The sequence below is a fragment of the Onychostruthus taczanowskii genome, unplaced genomic scaffold, assembly GCF_017590055.1.
Source record: "Onychostruthus taczanowskii isolate IOZ18803 unplaced genomic scaffold, ASM1759005v1 scaffold251, whole genome shotgun sequence".
NCBI classification, from domain to species: domain Eukaryota; kingdom Metazoa; phylum Chordata; class Aves; order Passeriformes; family Passeridae; genus Onychostruthus; species Onychostruthus taczanowskii.
This window is the reverse complement of record NW_024499808.1, coordinates 103,201-121,918: the sequence shown is the minus strand read 5'-3', so window position 1 is coordinate 121,918 and position 18,718 is coordinate 103,201. Positions and strand designations below refer to the sequence as shown.

At 64.6% G+C, this 18,718-nt stretch overlaps 1 protein-coding gene across 2 annotated transcripts in view; it reads right to left on the bottom strand.

The window, feature by feature from the left end:
- Positions 1–18,718, bottom strand: part of FLNC (filamin C) — a 29,044-nt gene that overhangs the window by 6,960 nt on the left and 3,366 nt on the right. The window contains exons 3-36 of one of the 2 annotated variants that reach the window (XM_041407076.1): positions 18,463–18,560; positions 17,938–18,088; positions 17,265–17,383; positions 17,063–17,140; positions 16,481–16,643; positions 15,725–15,925; positions 15,192–15,329; positions 14,741–14,867; positions 14,202–14,338; positions 13,422–13,615; positions 13,167–13,280; positions 12,760–12,903; positions 12,247–12,370; positions 11,682–11,842; positions 11,457–11,547; positions 11,094–11,263; positions 10,406–10,523; positions 9,535–9,797; positions 8,592–9,189; positions 7,767–7,940; positions 7,100–7,262; positions 6,291–6,451; positions 5,673–5,840; positions 5,089–5,212; positions 4,842–4,998; positions 4,365–4,554; positions 3,867–3,890; positions 3,521–3,768; positions 2,696–2,783; positions 2,473–2,613; positions 2,101–2,229; positions 1,799–1,972; positions 1,047–1,208; positions 519–722 (exon numbers count right to left, since the gene is read on the bottom strand). In XM_041407076.1, the coding sequence (XP_041263010.1) occupies positions 519–722; positions 1,047–1,208; positions 1,799–1,972; positions 2,101–2,229; positions 2,473–2,613; positions 2,696–2,783; positions 3,521–3,768; positions 3,867–3,890; positions 4,365–4,554; positions 4,842–4,998; positions 5,089–5,212; positions 5,673–5,840; positions 6,291–6,451; positions 7,100–7,262; positions 7,767–7,940; positions 8,592–9,189; positions 9,535–9,797; positions 10,406–10,523; positions 11,094–11,263; positions 11,457–11,547; positions 11,682–11,842; positions 12,247–12,370; positions 12,760–12,903; positions 13,167–13,280; positions 13,422–13,615; positions 14,202–14,338; positions 14,741–14,867; positions 15,192–15,329; positions 15,725–15,925; positions 16,481–16,643; positions 17,063–17,140; positions 17,265–17,383; positions 17,938–18,088; positions 18,463–18,560 (5,496 nt within the window). The remainder of the gene's footprint in view (positions 1–518; positions 723–1,046; positions 1,209–1,798; positions 1,973–2,100; positions 2,230–2,472; positions 2,614–2,695; positions 2,784–3,520; positions 3,769–3,866; positions 3,891–4,364; positions 4,555–4,841; positions 4,999–5,088; positions 5,213–5,672; positions 5,841–6,290; positions 6,452–7,099; positions 7,263–7,766; positions 7,941–8,591; positions 9,190–9,534; positions 9,798–10,405; positions 10,524–11,093; positions 11,264–11,456; positions 11,548–11,681; positions 11,843–12,246; positions 12,371–12,759; positions 12,904–13,166; positions 13,281–13,421; positions 13,616–14,201; positions 14,339–14,740; positions 14,868–15,191; positions 15,330–15,724; positions 15,926–16,480; positions 16,644–17,062; positions 17,141–17,264; positions 17,384–17,937; positions 18,089–18,462; positions 18,561–18,718) is intronic. The other variant, XM_041407077.1, reaches the window with a different exon arrangement.

Below are 18,718 nucleotides of genomic sequence, written 5' to 3'. Positions count from 1 at the left end.
CCCTCTTGGCTGCACCATGCACATGGCCACCACTCTATCCTGGCCATGGTCATACCATGCCCATAATCACGGCCACCACCCCATCCTGTGTTGGCCACAGCCATGACATAGCCTTAGCCACCTTTCACCAGGGCATTGGACTTGCCACCACCATGGTCACCATCCCATTTAGATGAAGGTTACAGCATAGCTACCACCTGATCCTGTGCTGGCCACAACTGTAGCATGGCCATGGTCCTCAAATCCTCCTGGCTATGGCCACATCACCACCACAGCCACCATCCAACCCCAGCCAGAGGGACCATCCTGCCTCGGCCATAACCATCACCACCATCCCTTCCTGGCCTCCTGTAGCTTTGGCCACCGTCACATGTGGCCTTAGTACACCACAGCAATAACCATGGCCACCACCTCATCCTTGGGTGGCCACAACCTACTCATGGTCATGGTTATCACCCCATCCTGCCCTTAGCCATGGCTACCCTCTCCCCCGTGGCCACCCCCCACCATGTCCTCACCAGCGCTGCGTGTGTCCACGATGAACTCAGCCACCTCAAAGGTGTGGCCCTCCAGAAGACCCTGGCCCCACACCTTGACCCGGCCAGCATCACCAATCTCTGACTGTCCCACCAGGATCTTGAAGGGGCTGTTGGTGACATGCTGCCCACTCTTCCGCACACTCACCACGTGCTCGCCCACCTCCTTGGGTGTGAATGAGATGCCTGGGGAGGACACAGCAGTCACACACCACCACCAGACTTGGCCACCACCCATGTACCATCCCCATCCTCTAGCCACCGCCACCAGCCCCTGGCCACCTCCATCAGCCCCTGGCCACCATCCAAGTCCCCTGACTATGCCCAGCAACCCCCTGCTGACCCAATGCCACAGGGCCACCCATCCCTGTGACCCCACAGCCCCGCTGTTCCCTGTCCCGACAAGTTCCCAGGTCCCACATCCTCCTCTCGTGTGCCCATGTGCCAGTTCTCCTGTGCCCACATCTGCATGTCCCTGTGTCCCCATGGTGTCCCCGTGTCCCTGCACACCGATGTGGCGGTTGGGCAGCCGCTTGAGCAGGCATGGCTCCTCATTGCCCGAGGGTGCGCGGATGGTGGCTGCCAGCAGGCTCAGGTCTGTCTCTGCAATCTTCAGCGACACATCAGTTGAGGTGCCCACGTTGAGCTGGGACGTGCGCATGGAGTCATCCCCTGCAGAGATGCCATCAGCAGGGACATCAACCCAAGGTGGACAACAAGATGAATAGGATCCCAATGGTGACAGAATGATATTACCAAAGCCCCACAAGGTCCCAATGGACATATGGAGAGGGTCCTCAGAATCAGGAGTCGCCCAAAGATGTGTGAATAGCCGCCTCAAGGCCATGGATAGAGTCCCCACAAGGTCTACATGGCCTTGTGATGGGGTCCTCAAAGCTCTGTGACATCCCCATGGCCATGGGTTGGGGTCTCCAAGGTTTCACGGGATCCCCAAGGCCATGGGAGGGGGGATCCTGGTGGCCAGGGATGCACAAGAGACACCACAGCTGTCCCAATGGCCATGGGGCAAATGTGCCCATTACCCCACGGGTATCCCCATGACCATGTCATGGTCTTCATGATCCACAGGCGCCCCCATGGTCATCATACAAGTGCCCCCACAGCCTCACAGGTGCCCTCATGGCCATGACTCCGTAGATGTCTCCGTGGCCAACCAGGTGCCCCCATGGCCACGTGGAGCCCCCAAGAACCCCCAGAACTCCCCCAGACCCGCTGTGCACTGAGCCCCCAGCCTGTCTCACCAGTGATCTTGGCAGTGAAGGGGCTGCCCGGGATGTGTTTGTCATCAAAGCGCACGATGATGCTGTAGTCGCCAGGGGCTGTGGGCAGGTAGGACACGGTGCATGTCCCGTCCTTGTTGTCCTGGCAGGTGATCTCCGCCTTGGAGGGACCTTCGACCGCGAGTGACAGCCCACCTTGGAGGCACAGGGATTGTCAGAAGGCACCAGACAAGGAGTGTCAGGAGGCAACAGGGGTCTCCAGTCCCTCCTGATGGCACTGGGGCGTCCCCCTGACCTCCCAGCTCCCCTTGGCCATCACTCACCTTCTCCAGCATCCTTGGTGACAATGGTGAATGTGCATGGCTTGTTGACCATCCCATGGCTCAGCCCAGGCCCATAGGCACTGACGTGGCGTGGGTTGATGGCATCCACATAGAACTGGAGAGGACTCCCTGGGGACACAAGGGACAATGGTTAGAGACACATGGGGACACTCCAACACAAGGGTGACCAACCATGGACCTCCCAGAGACATTCCACAGGGACATTCCACACCACTGTGCGTGCCTGACCCATAGGAGCCCAGACAGAACATGGTTGTATCAACCTTCCTCAGCCACCTCCCAGTGGTTCCCAGTGCCCCCCAGTGGCTCCCAGTGCCCCCCAGCGGCTCCCAGTGTCCCCCAGTGGCTCACCGGGGATGTGGTTGCCATCATAGCGAATGTCCATCTCGTGCAGCCCCTTCTCGGAGGGGGCATAGTGGACTGTCACCGTCCCATCCTTGTTGTCGGTGATGCTGGGCCGCGCTGTCTTCCCCGACGGCATCCGCACCTCACCTGGGGGCATTTTGTCAGTAGGGGCACAAGAGGGGGACTGGTGCCTGAAGGGTGGCCCCCATCCCCACAACCTGTGCTGTACCTGTGATCTCACCCTTCTGCACCGTGAAGGGAATGACGAGGTTAAAGGGCCGGAGGTTCTCGGCGGTGGCTGGGGGCTCCTCTGTGGCCTGATCGTGGGGCAGAGAGGGAGGGTGAGAACCTCATGGTGGGCTACCAGCCCAAGGGTGGCCATAGAGGGGACATGAGAACGCCCAAGGTGGGGTCCCAGCCCTGTGATGATCCTCATGACCTCTGAGCCCCATGGTGTCCACTATGATCCTCATTCCCAATACCTCAACCTTGGCCCCCCAGTGCCCACCATGGTCATCCAGCCCCACAGTGCCCACCACGGTCTCCCAACTCTCTCAGCTCCATGATGGCCACCATTGTCCCAACACTGCCCCACCATGGTCCCCCAATTCCATAACTCCCATCATGGTCACCCAACCCTGCAGTGCCCATTGTGCTCTTGCAACTCCTCTCTGACTGACTCAACTCTCTGTCCCTTGGTGTCAACCATAGCCCCAGTCCTCTGTCTGTTGGTGCCTACCACAATGTTCCAACCCCACCATGGTTTCACCCTGGTGTTCAAAATCTGTCCCATGCTGTCTGTTGTGCCCTTGACTCTTTGCCTCTTGGATCCACCACTATTTCCCAACCCCATGGCCCCACCTGTCTGCCCCACAGCACCCACCATGACCATCTGACCCCACGGTGCCCATCACAGTCCCAGCCCTCTGTCCCATGGCACCCACCACGGTGTCCCAGTTCTATGTTGCCCACACCACGGTCTCCCACAGTCTGACCCATGGTGCTCATCACAACCCCCCCAGACTCACAGTGCCCCCCACAGTGCCCCACTCACCATGACATGGAAGGGGCTGTTAGGGACGTGCTCCCCGCCAAAGCGGATGGTGATGACGTATTTGCCAGGCTCAGGTGCGGTGTAGAAGATGTCAAAAGTGCCATCGTGGTTTTCCACCACATCCACGTCCAGCTCAGCACCATCAGGCGTTGACACTTTGCAGGTGACCTTGCCCTGTCCCGCTGCCTTTGCATCCACCGTGATCACTGTCTCCTCCCCGATCTGGATCGTGGGGCCCAGGCAGGCACCTGCAGGGGAGGGTGGGGTCAGGGCCATGGGGGGACTCCAAACCTATCCCCCAACTGCCTCCTCCCAGCCCCCCAACTGCCCCCCCGGCACCACTTACCCAGTCCATGGCCCCCAATGGATACTGCAAGAAAGACCAGGGAGAGCGGTGAGAAGGCGTTGGGGGGCTGGATGGGGGGCCGGGGGTGCCGAGGGGGCCGGGGGGCTCCGGGGGGGCCGGCACATCCTGTCCTGGGGGCACCCGCTCATCCCCACTGCGCCGTGGGGCAGGTCTGGGGTGGTGGGAGGGGTGCTGAGAGGCAGCAGTGGGGCAGTGGGTGTGCTGGGGGCAGCCATAGGGGGTGGGGGGTCAGGCAGGGGTGTCTGGGGTGGGTGCCGTGGGGCAGCAGAGGGACACTGTGGGTCAGCATATGGATGTTGTGGGGCAGGAGGGGATGCTGTGGGGCAGGAGGGACGCTGTGGGGCAGGGAGGGGTGCGGTGGGGCAGCGAGGGGACATCGTGGGGCAGTGAGGGGATGCTGTGGGTCAGCAAGGGGATGCCAGAGGCCAGCAAGGGGATGGCATAGGTCAGCATAAGGACACTGGGGGACAGCCCCACCTGTGACGAGGCACTTGCTGGCATCGCCAGAAGGCACGGCGAGGACCCGGAAGGGCGATGCAGGGATCTCGTCTCCCCCGTACTTGACAGTGCTGGTGTAGCGCCCCGGCACGTCGGGCACGTAGGACACTGTGTAGGTGCCGTCCCCGTTGTCCCGGATTGATGCCTTCTTGGGCTGTCCCTCGGGGTCCTGCAGGCAACCCCATCAGTGCCCTGTGCTGGGGGCACCCTGTGGGGCTCAGCACCCCGGGATGTGAGGCAAAGGGCACCCTGTGGGGCTCAGCACACCGGAATGTGAGGGAAAGGGCACCCTGTGGGGCTCAGCACCCCGGGATGTGAGGGAAAGGGCACCCTGTGGGGCTCAGCACCCCATGACTCCCCCCTGCATTGACCAGGATCTGGACTGTGAGCAGCCCACCCTCAGTGTGCCCCCCCACAACCCCCACACTCCCCCATGTTTCCCCCTCACACACTGACCAGAATCTGCACCGTGAGCAGTCCCTCGCCAGCGTCGCGGGCGTCAATGGTGAATTCCACAGGGAGGCTGGCAGGGATCCCTCCCGCACTCAGGCCGGGGCCACTCGCCCGCACCTTGCTGGCATCATGGGTGGGCAGCGCCGTCACCTTGAAGGGGCTGGGGAAAGCAGGGAGTCAGGAGGGTGCCGGGATCTCCAGGCTGTGTGGGGATCCTGTCCCCCTGTGCCCACCCGAGGCGGGGTCTCACCTGCGTGGCACCTCCTGCCCCCCGTACTTGACAGACACGGTGTAGGGCCCGTCAGTGGCTGGGGTGTAGGTGACCTTGTGGGTGCCATCACCATTGTCTCGGATCTCCACTGGCTCCGGCAGCCCTGTGGGGCAGTGGGACATTGGGGTGGGGACATGTGAGGCAGGGAGACGTGTGGGACAGGAGGACATGGGGGGTATAGAGGCATGTAGGGCACAACCTCCCTGGGTGGATCTGAGTATCCATGAGGAGGGCACCCCATGGAGTTGGACAGCCTATGAAGAAGGGCATCCATGGGGCTGGATGTCCTATGGGGTAGGACACTCTATGGAGCAGGATGTCCACAGGTAGGACACGCTGTATAACAGGGGGCACCGTGAGGCATCACACCCTGTGGAACAGGGCATCCATGGTGCGAGACAACCCCGGAGTCAGGACACCCCCAGGGGACACGACTCTCCATGGACCATGGGATCCAAGGGCCAGGACATCCTGCGCAGTAGGACATTTCAGAGGCAGGACACCCAGAGGTCAGCACACCCCACGAGACACAGGCCCCCCCTGCCCCCCATGTCCCCACGTACCAGTGGGCCCCAGCAGCGTCACCTCAAGGGCGGCACGTCCCGCGGCACTGACATCCACGGTGAAGCTCTGGGGCAGCCGTGCACGGACACTGGGACCCAGCCCTGGCCCTGAGCACGTCACCTTTGAGGCGTCCACAGCATCCCGCACTCGCACCCGGAATGGGCTCCCTGCATGGAGAGAGGGAGTCAGCATGGGGCAGGTGGGGACAGGGGCAGTGTGGCCACTGCCAATGTGAGTGTGGGGTCAGTGTGGGAAGGGGGTCAGTGTGGGGATGGGATCAGCATGAGGACAAGGTCAACATGGCCATGAGGTCAACAGGGGCACAGGGACAGCGTGGCTATAGAGCTGGCATGTCCATCATGTGCATGGACAGTTTGTGGGGCCAGTGTGTCATAAGGTCAGTGTGGCCATGGGGTCAGCGTGAGCCACGAGGACAACACGACCATTGGTCAGTGTGGCCATGGGGCTACCAAAGCCATGGCCATGGGGACAGCACAGGCAGGGGACAACTTGGCTGTGGGGCCACCATGGGTGGCTTCACCACAGTGAAGCCCTGTGACCAACAGATGACAGCCAGGACATCTCCCCCCACCCCCTGTCCCTGTGTCTGCCCGCACCGGGGATGGGGTGGCCGCCGAAGGTGATGTTGACGTCGTAGTCACCAGGCGTGAAGGGGACATACTCCACTGCACAGCTCCCGTCCTTGTTGTCCTTGCAGGACATCTTCGCCTCTGAGGGGCCCTCGATGGCCAGGCCCAGCCCGCCAGTGCCCGCGCCCCTGGGGACACACCACCACTCAGAGAGGTGACACAGGCACGGCCAGGGGGAACAACTGCCATGGTGGGGAGACGGAGGTGCCACCTCCCTGGCAGAGGTGGCACCTCCATGGCAAGGGGAGGGAGACGATATCCTGGTGACATGGATGGAGATGGCACTTTCATAGCAGGGGGTGGAGATGCCTGTTTGGTGGCATGGGATGGAGGTGGCACATCCATGGAAAAGGACACAGGTGGTAGAGGATGCAAGAGGTTGGGTGTGACCTTTGTGGCAGAATGTAAAGATGCCAGAGTGGTGGCATAGGATGGAGGTGGCAGGCTGGTGACATGGGATAGAGGTGGGACATGCACATGAAGGGCACAGGTGCAAGAGGATAGTGGTGGCACTTCCACGACAGGCGATGGAGATGGTGGCTTGGGATGGAGGGGACATCTCTGGGGAGGAATCCATGGGTGTGGGAATGGAGGGACTCAGGGCTGGTGCCCACCTGGTCTCCACACTGAAGCAGGGAGCCGTGCCACCCCACACCCCCCCCACATGGACAGCACGAGGGGTGGGTGTGGAATACGGCTAGGGCAGGGGATTTGGAGGGCAGGGGCTGGGGTCTCTGGGGAGCAGGGCTGGATTGAGGCCGGGGGTCAGTACCCACCTGGTCTCCACAGTGAAGTGGTTGGCTGTGCCCACCAGGCCGCCCTCCAGGCCAGGGCCGTGCGCCCGAACGCGTGTGGGGTCACAGCCCTCGGCCACCCCCACACGGAACGGGCTCTTGGGGACCGCCACGTCATCATACGTCACCTCCACCAGGTGCAGCCCTGCGACAGGGACACATCACACACTGCCCATGGAGGGGGCACCAGGGGTCTCTGGGGAGGGGATTCTCAGGGGATTTTGGGGGTCCCTCAGTGGGGTTTGAAAGGCCTTGGGGGTTTTGGGGATCCCTGGATGAGGTTTTTGGGGGAGGCTGGGAGTCCCTGGTTGGGATTTGGGGGTGTCTCAGGGGTCTTGGGTGTTCCTGGTTCTGGGGATCCAGCAGGAATTGAAGGGGGTCCCCACTTGGACATGGTAGGGGAAGGTCCCTCTCTGAAGGTCCCTCATGAGGAGTGGAGGATGCCTGGCCAGGACTTGGGGTCCTGGGGGGAAGTTGGAGTCTGGTGTAGGAGCAGAGTCCCTGGGGGAGATCATGGTCCCTGGAGGTTCCCAGGGGGTTGGGAGCCCCTAGGGGTTTGGGAGTCGCCTGGGGATGTCTGTGTTCTCCAAGAGGGCCTGGGGGTCTCTGGGGGTGTTGGGGCTCCCAGGGGGTTGTGGGGGTCCCTCACCCTCCTCGAAGGGTGTGTACTCCACGCGGTAGGTGCCATCGCCGAGGTCAGTGACGAAGGTGTCGATGGGGGTCCCCGAGGGGTTCAGCACCCGTGCCCGGATGTGGGGTCCCCCGGTGGGGGCCAGTGCGCGTGCATCCACCGTGAACTCAGTGCCCACCTCCCGCAGCACCCCTGAGGGGTACGGGGCGGTCAAGGGGGCCCAGAGCTCACCTGAGGGTCCCTTACAGCACCCTCTGAGAGCCCATGGCCCCCTCGGAACACACAGGGGCTTCAAGGGGGAACTGGCACACCCTTGGGGTCCCACCCCACACTCCCTGCACCCCCAGAACGTCCCCCCAGGAATGAGGGGAAAACCACAGGGACCCCTGAGTAGTGGTGGTGGCAAGGGGGACAGGGGGAGGAGAGATGCCTGTGGGGTGTCCAGGACAGCCCCCATTAGAGGGGATGCCCATGGGGAGGAGATGCTGGTGACCATGGGAGTGTCCATAGCCATGGGCTGTCCATGCAAGGGGCAGGTACCCACAGAGGGATGACCATAGGGTGCCCAGAAATCCCCCAAATGAGAAGAGCTGTCCATGGGGTGCCCACGGGGACAGGATGCCCATGGGGTTGGAATGCCTGTGAGCAGGAATGTCCACAGAGAGGGGACAGCCACGGGGATGGGGTGCCCATGGGGATGCTCCTAGAGGGGAGGTGCCTCTGGTGGTGTCCAGGGGGCTACCCAGGAGGAAGAGATGCCCACAGAGATGGGATGCCCTGGGGAGGGGGAGATCCCCGCCCAAGGGAAGGGGGTGCCACGGTGAGCGGCCCCTGCTGCCTCACCTCGGGGCTCCACGCCTTTGCCGTAGACCTTGACGCTGCTGGTGTCCACGGCGGGGTCGACAGTGACGCGCACGGGGCAGTTGGGCACCGGGAGGCCGCCGTAGTTGATGGTGATGGTGTAGGCGCCGGCACAGGCTGGAGTGTAGGTGATGGCGTAGGTGCCGTCGCGGTTGTTCTGCACCAGCACCTCGGCCTTGACGCCGGCCTCGGAGCGGATCTCGATGGTGAGCTCGGCCTCGCCGGCCTGTGAGCAGTCCACGGAGAACACAGCCGCCTCGCCCGCGCGGCCGCGCTCCAGCCCCGGCCCCGAGGCCGTCACTTTGGCCGGGTCGAAGGGCGCCGTGACCGCGGCCGTGAAGGGGCTGCCCGGGATGTGGCGCCCAGCAAAGAGGATGTTGATGTGGTACTCTCCGGGCGCCGTGGGCAGGTAGGACACGGCGCAGGAGCCGTCCCCGTTGTCCTGGCACTCGATCTTGGCCTCGCAGGGCCCCTCCACTGTCAGCCCCAGCCCCCCACTGCCCGCGCCCTGCGTGGCAATGGAGAAGGGTGCTGGGACCCCAACACGGCCGCCCTTCAGCCCCGGCCCCGAGGCCACCACCTGCAGGCACAGGGACACATGGGGGTCAGGGGGAACACAGGGACAGGTGGAGGTCAAGAGGGACACGGGGACAGGTAGGGGTCAAGGGGACAGAGGGACACGTAGGGGACAAGGGGGACACAGGGTCAGGTGGGGGGTCACTGGACCCCCATGCGACTGCCCTGCAGCCCCAGCCCCGAGGCCACCACCTGCTCGCACAGGAACACGTGGGGCTCAGGGGGACATGCAGGAGGGGTATAGGCACATTTGGGGCTCATGAGTGGCACGTGGGGGTCAGGGGGGCAGAGGGACACACAGGGGCTGGGACACACACATCCCTGTTGCACACGCGTGTGCCACGCTCACCTTGGAGGGGTCAGGGGGCAGCAGAGCCTCCACAGGGAAGGGGCTGCCTGGAACCGGGTGCCCATCGTAGGTGACCTCGACACGGTGGGGCCCCTCCTCGGAGGGTGTGAAGGTGACGGGGTGGGGACCCCCAGGGGGTGCAGGCCCCACTGTGCAGGGCACGGGGCGCCGCGAGGGGCCCGTCACCTTCACCTCCAGTTGCCCCTGGCCTCCGGCACCCTGGGCCTCCACCTGGAACTCCTGCACCTGCCCCACTTCTGCCTCTGCAGGGGAGTGGGTGGTCAGAGGGGCACCCCACACCCTGAGGTGCCCCCAGACCTATGGAAGAACCCCTTACCCAGGTGTGTCCCCCAGATCCAGGGCAGAGCGTGTGTGTCTGTCCCAGGGTGTGTCACCTCCACCCAAGGGTGTCCCCCACATCCAGGGTATTGTTTCCCCACAGGGTGTGTGGCCCCCCATGCCCCCACCCATATCTGTCCCCCATATCCTGGTTGGTCCCACGCACAGGCGGTCCCAAACCTCTCCTGCTAGGCTGCCCCCCAACCCACCCTTGGGGCCCCCAAGCTGCACCCCATAACCAGGGTGTGTATCCCCCACCCAGGTACCCCTACATGCAGTGTCCATGCCCTCATGTGCCCTCACCCCATGCTGAACCCCACACTCAAGAGTGCCCTCCCCCAGAGTGCCCTCCCATTCAGAGTTCCCCCCCAGACTGATCCTGTCACCCAGGTGTCCCCTCCAAGGTCTCTTTCCCCAGGGTGCCCCCAATGCTCAAGTGTCCCTTCCAGGGCCCGCCCCCCACTCCACACCACATGCAGGGTGCTCCCCACCCTCAGTGTCCCCCCACCATTCCCCCAGAGCTGTCACTTACTGCTGTTGAGCCCCTGCACCTTGACCTTGCCCAGCTGCAGGGGGGGGGCCACAGTGACAGGGAAGGGGCTCTTGGGGATGGGGTCCCCCCCATAGGTGACCACCACGGACAGGGGGCCCTGCAGGAACAACTCCACTTCAGGGTGCTGCCAGGGGACCCCCACACAGCACATGGGGCAGAGGGCAGACACCCACGGGATGGTGCTGGGGGACTCCGAGGGGGTGCCAGGGGACACACAGCCACAAGGCTGAGGGGGGCTGGGGGTCACCCATGGCTGCTGGGGAGGGTAAATTCCCAGGGACATGGGAATCTGAGGACCTGGGGGTGCCCTGGGTTGACAGGCACACATGTGGGGCTGCAGCTGCCCCAAGGGCTGCCCACAGAGGTGGGGTGTCCATGGTGATAGGGGGTTGTTCATAGGGGTGGGTTGCCCAGGAGCTGGGGGTGCCTATGGAGAGGGGGTGCTCATGGGGTGCCCCTATACACTGGGCTGCATGGGTGGGTCTCTCTGGGGGAGCCCAGGGGATGGGATGTAAGTGAGGGGGCCCCTCTTGGGTACCCCACGGGCCGGGGAGCCCCTCTATGTTGGGCATTCCCCCACGGGGTGACCCTGAGGGTTGGGGTGCCCGGACTGGCTGAGGTGCCTCCGTGGGATGTTCCCATGGGTCCAGGTGCCCCCAGCACGCACCTGCTGCAGCGGGGTGTACTTGACAGTGTAGGAGTAGTCGTGATTGTCGATGACCTCGAAGTCGGCAACAGCTGGGCCGGGCCCCGAGCCCACGAACCGCACGTCCAGGGGGGCCTTCCCCGCCCCCCGCGTCTGCACGCGGAAGTGGGTGGGGGTCCCCACCTCCACCCCTGCACCACATCATCAAGTCACTGCAGGACCCACAGCACCCACGGGACCCACAGCACCCACAAGTGGGTGGGGGTCCCCACCTCCACCCCGGCCCCCCAGTGTCAGCCACCGTGGGATGTTCCCATGGCACTCACAGCACCCACCACCCCCACCCCATGTCCCCCAGCCCACCCCACCCCACTGGCTCCTCACCCGTTCGGCTGAGCCCAGGTCCCTCAGCTTTGACCTTGGTGGCGTCGTGGGATGGGTCCACCTTGATGCGGAAGGGGCTGGAAGGGATCTCCTGGGGACCAAGACCAGGGCACAGTGACACGGGGGCACCACGGCGTCAAAGCCCCAGCCTCAGCTGGCCCCTGGGGGCACCCACAGAGTGCAGGACAGACCCTCGGGGATGTGGGGCAGTCCCAGAACCCTGACCTGGTTGGCAAAGAGCACCATGATGGTGTAGAGCCCCGCGCCCGGCGCCGTGTACTTGACCGTGAAGGTGTCATTGTCATTCTTAATGATGTCAAAGTCGATGTCAGCCTCCAGCGGCCCCACCACTCCTGGGGCGCACTTGATGCCAATGCTGACGTCACCTGTGGGGGAGCCCGGGTCAGTGTCCCCCACTCCCCAGGGGGACACCAAGGAGTGGAACCGGGCAGATGGGGCAGGGGGCTGGATCAAGAATGGAGGTGATGGACCGGAGCAGGACTGATGGACCAAGATCAGAGATAATGGACCAGGGATGCAGGTGCAGGAACAGGGATGCAGGCCCAGGAATCCTGGACCAGGAGTGGGGACAATGGACCAGGATCAGGGATGCAGGACCAGGACCAGAACTGATAGGCCCAGAATGAAGGACCCTTGATCCAGGAATGATGGAGCAGGACTGGGGGTAAGGGTCCAGAAGCAGGGGTGTAGGACCAGGGATGCTTGCCCAGGGACACAAGCCTTATGCCCACAGAGGAGTTCCCAGGGTGCCCCCCACCATTGCACCCACCCTGTCCAGCCTCGCTGCAGTCCACGGTGAAGTAGGTGGGTTCGTTGGCCTTCAGCCCCGTCTTCTCCACACCTGGCCCGTGCACCTTCACCCTGCTGGGGTGGCTGCCCTCCCCCACGCTCACCTGTGGGCCCACAGTGACTCATGGGGCAGGGACACAGACTTCTCTTTCCCTGGCACCCCATGGGACTGGGACCTCCAACCCCACCACTGGCACCCTGCCTCTATCCAGCCATTCCATAGACTCTCATCCCCAGCACTTCATGGGACCCCCAGCCCTACCCCAGCACTCTATGGGTCTGGGACCTCCATCCCCACACCCAGCACCCCATGGGACCCCCATTTCCTCCACATCAACCCATGGATGCCCAGCTCCACCCTGACCCCCATCCCCAGGGGACTCCCATGCCCCACATCTGACACCTTAACACCCTCCAAGACTAGCACCCCCTCCCTACACCTCAAAGGACCCCCACAGCCACCCCAGCACGCCTGGGCCCCCATGACACCCACACGGAAGGGGCTGTTGGGGGTGTTGACGCCCCCCCAGGCGACAATGACTGTGTGCTTCATGGCCTTGGTGGGGACGTAGACACAGTGGAAGGTGCCGTCACCGTTGTCCTTCACCTTGATGTCAATGGGGAAGCCCTCGGCGTCCTGTGAGCAGCAGGGGGGAGGTGAGGGAGCCCAATGGCACTCAGCATTGGCCAATGGCACCCAAGGGTGCCCAATGGCACTCAGCGCTGGCCAATGGCACCCAAGGATGCCCAACGGCACCCAACAGTGCTCTAGGGCACCCAATGGTGCCCAACAACACTAAATGGAACCCAGCAGTGTTCAACAGTACTGAAAGGTGCTCAGCACCACCCAATGTCACTCAACAGCACCCAGCAGCACCCAACAGCCCCGACAGCTCCCACCTGTGCATAGAGCTTGAGGGGCCCCTTGCCGGCACCGCGGGCATCAATGGTGAACTCAGCCGGGCGATCCACGATGCAGCCAGTGGGCTCCAGGCCTGGCCCAAAGGCCTTCACCTGTGGACAGGTTGGGTTGGAAGGATGCAATGGGGGGCTGGCACGCCCAGCACCCACAGGTGAGGCGTAACGGGACGCAAGGGGGCACGGCAGGAGCACAAAGGCACAACAGGATCTGCGGGTTGCCACGGGTCGCAGCACCTTGTCGGGCCAGGAGTCGGGGGGAGCGGGGCGAATGTCAGCCATGAAGGGGCTGTCCCGGATGTCCTCGTCGTCACAGACCACGTGCACAGCGTAGAGCCCTGGCTCCGTGGGCCAGTAGCGCACGTCGCAGGAGCCATCGCCCTTGTCATCACACTCGATGCGCGCCTGGGACGGGCCCTCGATGGAGAACCCTGCGGGCACCGCAGCCACCGTTACCCTGTGCCTGTGCCACGACCACCAGACCTCGTCCTCGTCCCCCCTCTGTGCCCGTGCCTCCAGCAGGGTGACACCTAACATGTCCTCACGTCCCCCCAGTGGGGACCCCCAGACCATTGTCCCCTCTCTGTGTGACCATCCCCCCAGTGTGGCACCACCTGTCCCTCTGGGGCCACCCCCAACCTGCCCCATGTCACCACCTCTGCATGCCTGTGTCACCACAGCAGTGGGGGACACCCCTATGGTGCCCATCCTCCAGCTGTCCCCATGTCCCCAGTGGGTTTTCACACACTCCGTGCCCTAGTCCTCACCACACTGACACCCCCCACAGTGCCACGTTGCCCCATGGTGCCCCCCATTCTGTCCACATGTCCCCAGCAGGGTGTCACCCTCTCACACCCCTTGTCCCCACCACGTAGCTCCCCACCCTCTTCCCACCACACGACCCCCAGCCCTGTCCCCACCATGGTGCCCCTGACCCTGTCCCCATGTCCCCCCCTTCAGGGCTCACCCAGGGTCCCCACCACAGTGCCCCCCACCTCCATGTCGCCCCCTGCTCACCAAGGGTCCCCACTTCAGTGCCGACGGCCTCGACCACGAAGTCTGCGGGGCGCCCCACGACCCCGCCCTCGAGCCCCGGCCCCCAGGCCCGGACCTTCTGTGCCCCCGGCTGGGGGGACACCTGCACCTCAAACGGGCTGGGGGGGACAGGCAGGTGTGAGGGGGCTGTAACACACTGTACACCCCCACCCCCTCACACACCTGCACCCCAAATGGGCTGGGGGGAATGGGAGGGAGGGGGTTACACTACACCTGCACACACCTGTACCCCCCAGTCCCCCCAAATATCTCCCACCCCTGGGGGAACACATGCACCTCAGATTGGCTCGGGCAGGTGTGAGGGAGGTCTTGTACCCCACACATACCCCCCACATTCCCCAAAACCACCCCCCCCAGGGGGACACCTGCATCTCAGATGGGCTGGGGAGGGTGGAGGGGCAGTGAGGGGCGGGGCTTGCACATCCACCCCCCGCCCCCCATTCCGCACAAGCCCACCCCCGTCCCTTCCCCCTGCCGGGACCCCTTTGCCTGGCACTGACCTGCGGGGGATGGCGTAGCCGCCCCAGGTGATGGACACCTGGTAGGTGCCGGGCACCCGCGGCACGTACTCGCACTCGTAGACGCCGTCACCGACGTCCCGCACCGTCACCGGCTCCTCCGTGCCCCCTGTGGAGGGGGTCACATGGGGCACCCACCCAGGGGCACCCCCGCCATGCACCTCCCATGGTGCTCCCAGCCATCCAACCTCCATGGACAACCTCAGGGACCCCCGCCCATGCACCCACCTCCCCGTGGCCGCCCCCACGCTGTCCCCCAACCCTGGACCCCCATGGGTCCCCCATCTGTACCCATCCCTCCATGGGGGACCCCCACCCATACACCCATCCCATGGGCCCCTCCAGCGGGACCCTCCCCACATCCTTCCAGTGGCCAACCCCGTGGTGCCCCCCAGCCTGCCGGCCCGCCATGCTCCCACACAGTGACACGTACCTGGTCCCCGCAGTGTCACCCGCAGGTCCCCACTGCCCGCGCCCCGTGTCAGAACCTTGAAGTCGGCCACGTCCTGCACTCGGACCCCCCGTGGCTGCAGCCCCCTGCCCGTGGCCCGGACCGCCGAGGGGGTGCAGGCTGCAAACTCCCATTAGCGCCCACCAGGCACTGGGGGACCCTGGGGAACCCCCAGGGACAGGAAGGGGGGTGTCCCAGGGCTGGGAGCGGCCACGGGGATGCCTTGGGGATGGCCTGGGCACATGGGAGTGCCATGTTGCCCTCAGGGGCACAAGGAACCAACCCCTGGGGACACCCTGGGGACAGGGGTGCCAGAGAAACACGCTGGGGAGTGTGAGGGGACCATGGGCTCACCCGTGGTCACTTACTGGTGTCATGGACCACCACGGTCACCACTGGGTGCCTTGGGGCCACCGTGGTCACAGCTGGGTGGCATGGGGCTGCTGATAGGTGTCATTAGCTACAGTGACCACAAATGTTATGGAGCCACGTGGGGACCCAGGAGGGAGCCTCACCTTCAGCCACGTTGACAGTGAAGGGGCTCCTGGGCACCTGGGCGCCAGCGTAGGTGACACAGATGGTGTGTGGCCCTTCGAGGACGGGCCGGTAGGTGCAGCGGAACACGTTGTCCCCCTTGTCCTCCAGCATCACCTCCACGGTGTCCCGCCGGCCCTGGGGGTCCGTGATCACCACCCCCACATCGCCCGAGCCAGCCCCTGTCATCACCAGGACATGCGCTCAGTCCCATGGCCAGGCCACCAAGAGGACGTGTCCCCAGAGTCACCCTGCCATGCCATGGCCCTGTCACCCTGCCATGGCCCCACGGCCACCAGACCACCCATGGCCATGGCACAAAAAGGACACAGTCCTGGTGCCACTTGCCATGCCATGGCCCTGCCACCATAAGTCCACCCCACGGCCATGTCACCACGAAGGCGTGGCCCCAGAGCCACCAGGTCATGCTACATCAAGGCCACCTTGAGGACACGTCCCCAGAGCCACATGGCCATGCTGTGGCCCTGGAATGAGAAGGAGGTGTTCCCAAGCCACCATGAGATCATGCCATGGCCATGCCATGGCCCTGCCACTCCAAGGACACATCCCCAGAGCCACCAGGCCACCCCATGTCATCATGAGGACACGGACAGTGCCAGCAAGTCACGTCAGCCACACCACCACAAGGACATGTCCTCAAAGCCTCTGGGTCATGCCATGGCCATGTCACCATCAAGGCATGTCCCCAGAGACCCCCAGCCCCCCGGTGCCCCCACCTGCAGTGTAGATGTCGAAGTAGGTGGCCTTGTTGGCCACATTGCCCACGGGCTCCAGGCCGGGGCCGCGTGCCGTGACCTTGCTGGCGTCGCCCAGGGCCATGCCCACATTCACCCCAAAGGGGCTCCCGTCGATGTTCTGCCCCGCGAACAGCACTGTCACCTGCAGGGCACGGGGACATCGAGGGTGTCAGGGGACCACGGCCCCCATGGCTGCACCACACCACAGGGACCACCCCCATGGATCCCCCTGGAGACAGCACCTGACACACCCCAGGGACACCCAGTGCCATCCCCAGGGACCCCAAGGGGAGTCCCCAGAGATCCTTAGGGACCCCCAAACCCCACTGTGCCAGGTGTCCCCATTCCCCGTGGGGGGGAGGCATGGGAGGGGCAGCCACCACTCTGAGATGTGGCGGTGTCACGGGGTGGGGCTGTCATGGGGTGGCGGTGTCACGGGGTGGGGGTGTCACGGGGACATCACAGGGAGGTGTTATGGGGGTATTGCAGGGGGTGTTGCAGGGAGGGTAGCAAGGAGATATCACAGAAGGGTTGCCTTGGGGGGGCCACCAAGGGGCTCACCTTGTGCAGCCCCCCAACCTTGGGGACGTAGGTGACGCTGTACGTTCGCTTCTTGTCATTGTTGGGGACCACCTTGGCCTGCGGTGGGAAGAGACCCCAAAATCAGGGGAAGGGGGTGACACAGAGCTGGGGCACTGGTGGGGGGCCTCCCAGAGAGGGAGACTGGAGGATGCCCCAGAGGGGAGGCCAGGGCCCCCTGTACCTCCTCAGTGTGTCCCTCGGGGTCCTCAACGTAGACCAGGACCTCGCCCACGCCCGCCTCGAGGGTCTCCACTGTGAACTGGGCAGGGCGCAGCACCACATTCCCCTGGGGCTCGATGCCTGCAGGGTGGGGGGAGTCAGGGGGAGCCCCAGCCCCAAAACCCCCGGAACTTTGGGCCCCCAGGTTGTCCTTGGTGGTAGCAGGGGGGTCCAGAGTGTCAATGGTGGTCTCCTGAGTATGGGCAGCTGAGCCTGATAGGACTTTGAGGGGTCCTTGCTCATAGGGGGACTCTTGGGGAGCCCTGGGTGGGCAGTGGGGACCCTGGGGTTTCCCTCAGGTGTCCCTGGGCACAGTGACACCCCAGGACTGGAGAGGAGTCCCTGGGCTTGGGGGGGTCCATGGTTTGCTCTCATGCCCTGACAGCCGTAGTCCCCAGGTACTCCCTTGTGCTGGGCTCCAAAGCCCCCCGTGGCCCCCACCCGCTACCCTCCCCGTGTGCCCCCTGTGCCAGTCCCCGTGTGCCCCTGAGCTCCCCCTGCGTGGGCTCCGTGCCCCTTTTGTGTCCCATGTCCCAGCTGTGCCAGCCCCTGGTGCCCCCCCGAGCCTCCCTCCCGTCGCTCCCCGCCGTGCTGGGAGCCAGCTGCCCCACGCCCCCCGAGCCCCGGCCCCGTACCGGGCCCGTAGGCGCGCGCGCGGCCGGGCTCGGGGAGACGGGGGCGCACGGGGGCCCCCGGCCGGAGCTTGGCCTTGGGGAACTGCGACAGGTACGTCATGACAGAGTGCTCGTCCACGTTGGGGTCCACGATCTCCTCGGGGGCGATCACCTGCCGGGGAAGCCCAACACCTGTCAGACCCTGCTGGGGATCCCCCCACCACACACCCCACTACCAGGAGAGGTCCCTGACACCTGCCTGACTCTCCTGAGACCCCAACACCCATTGGACCCTCCTTGCCACGCTGGGAAACCCCCACACCCACAGCTCTACCACACCCACAGGTGCCATGGGGTACCCCAAATGCCCCAGGGCCCCTGTGGATCCCCAAGGACACCCCCAGACACGCCCTAGCACCCCCAGCATCCTCTCCCAGTGCCCCCCCAGTCCCGTTCCTGCCCTGCACCGTACCTGGGCGAGTGCCAGTGCCCCCCCATGCTCCTGGGAGACCCACAGTGCCCCCCACGCCCCCACCATGCCCGTACCTGCGGGACTCCCAGCCAGTCGTCTGCCTGCTGCATGGCCTCCCGAGCGTTCTGCACCGGCTTGTTGGGGTCCCACTTCTCCCAGTCTGGGCACAGACCTGGGGGGCCAGAAGGGTCAGGGGCGCACCCCCATCCTGACCCCCGTCCTGACCCCCCTTCTGTGCCTGGGTGCCCCCAGCATCTCCATCGGTGCCCCCGAGCCGGCCCCCACCCCGTACCCTGCGTCCCCTGCCAGCTGCCCCTGTCCCACCCCGTA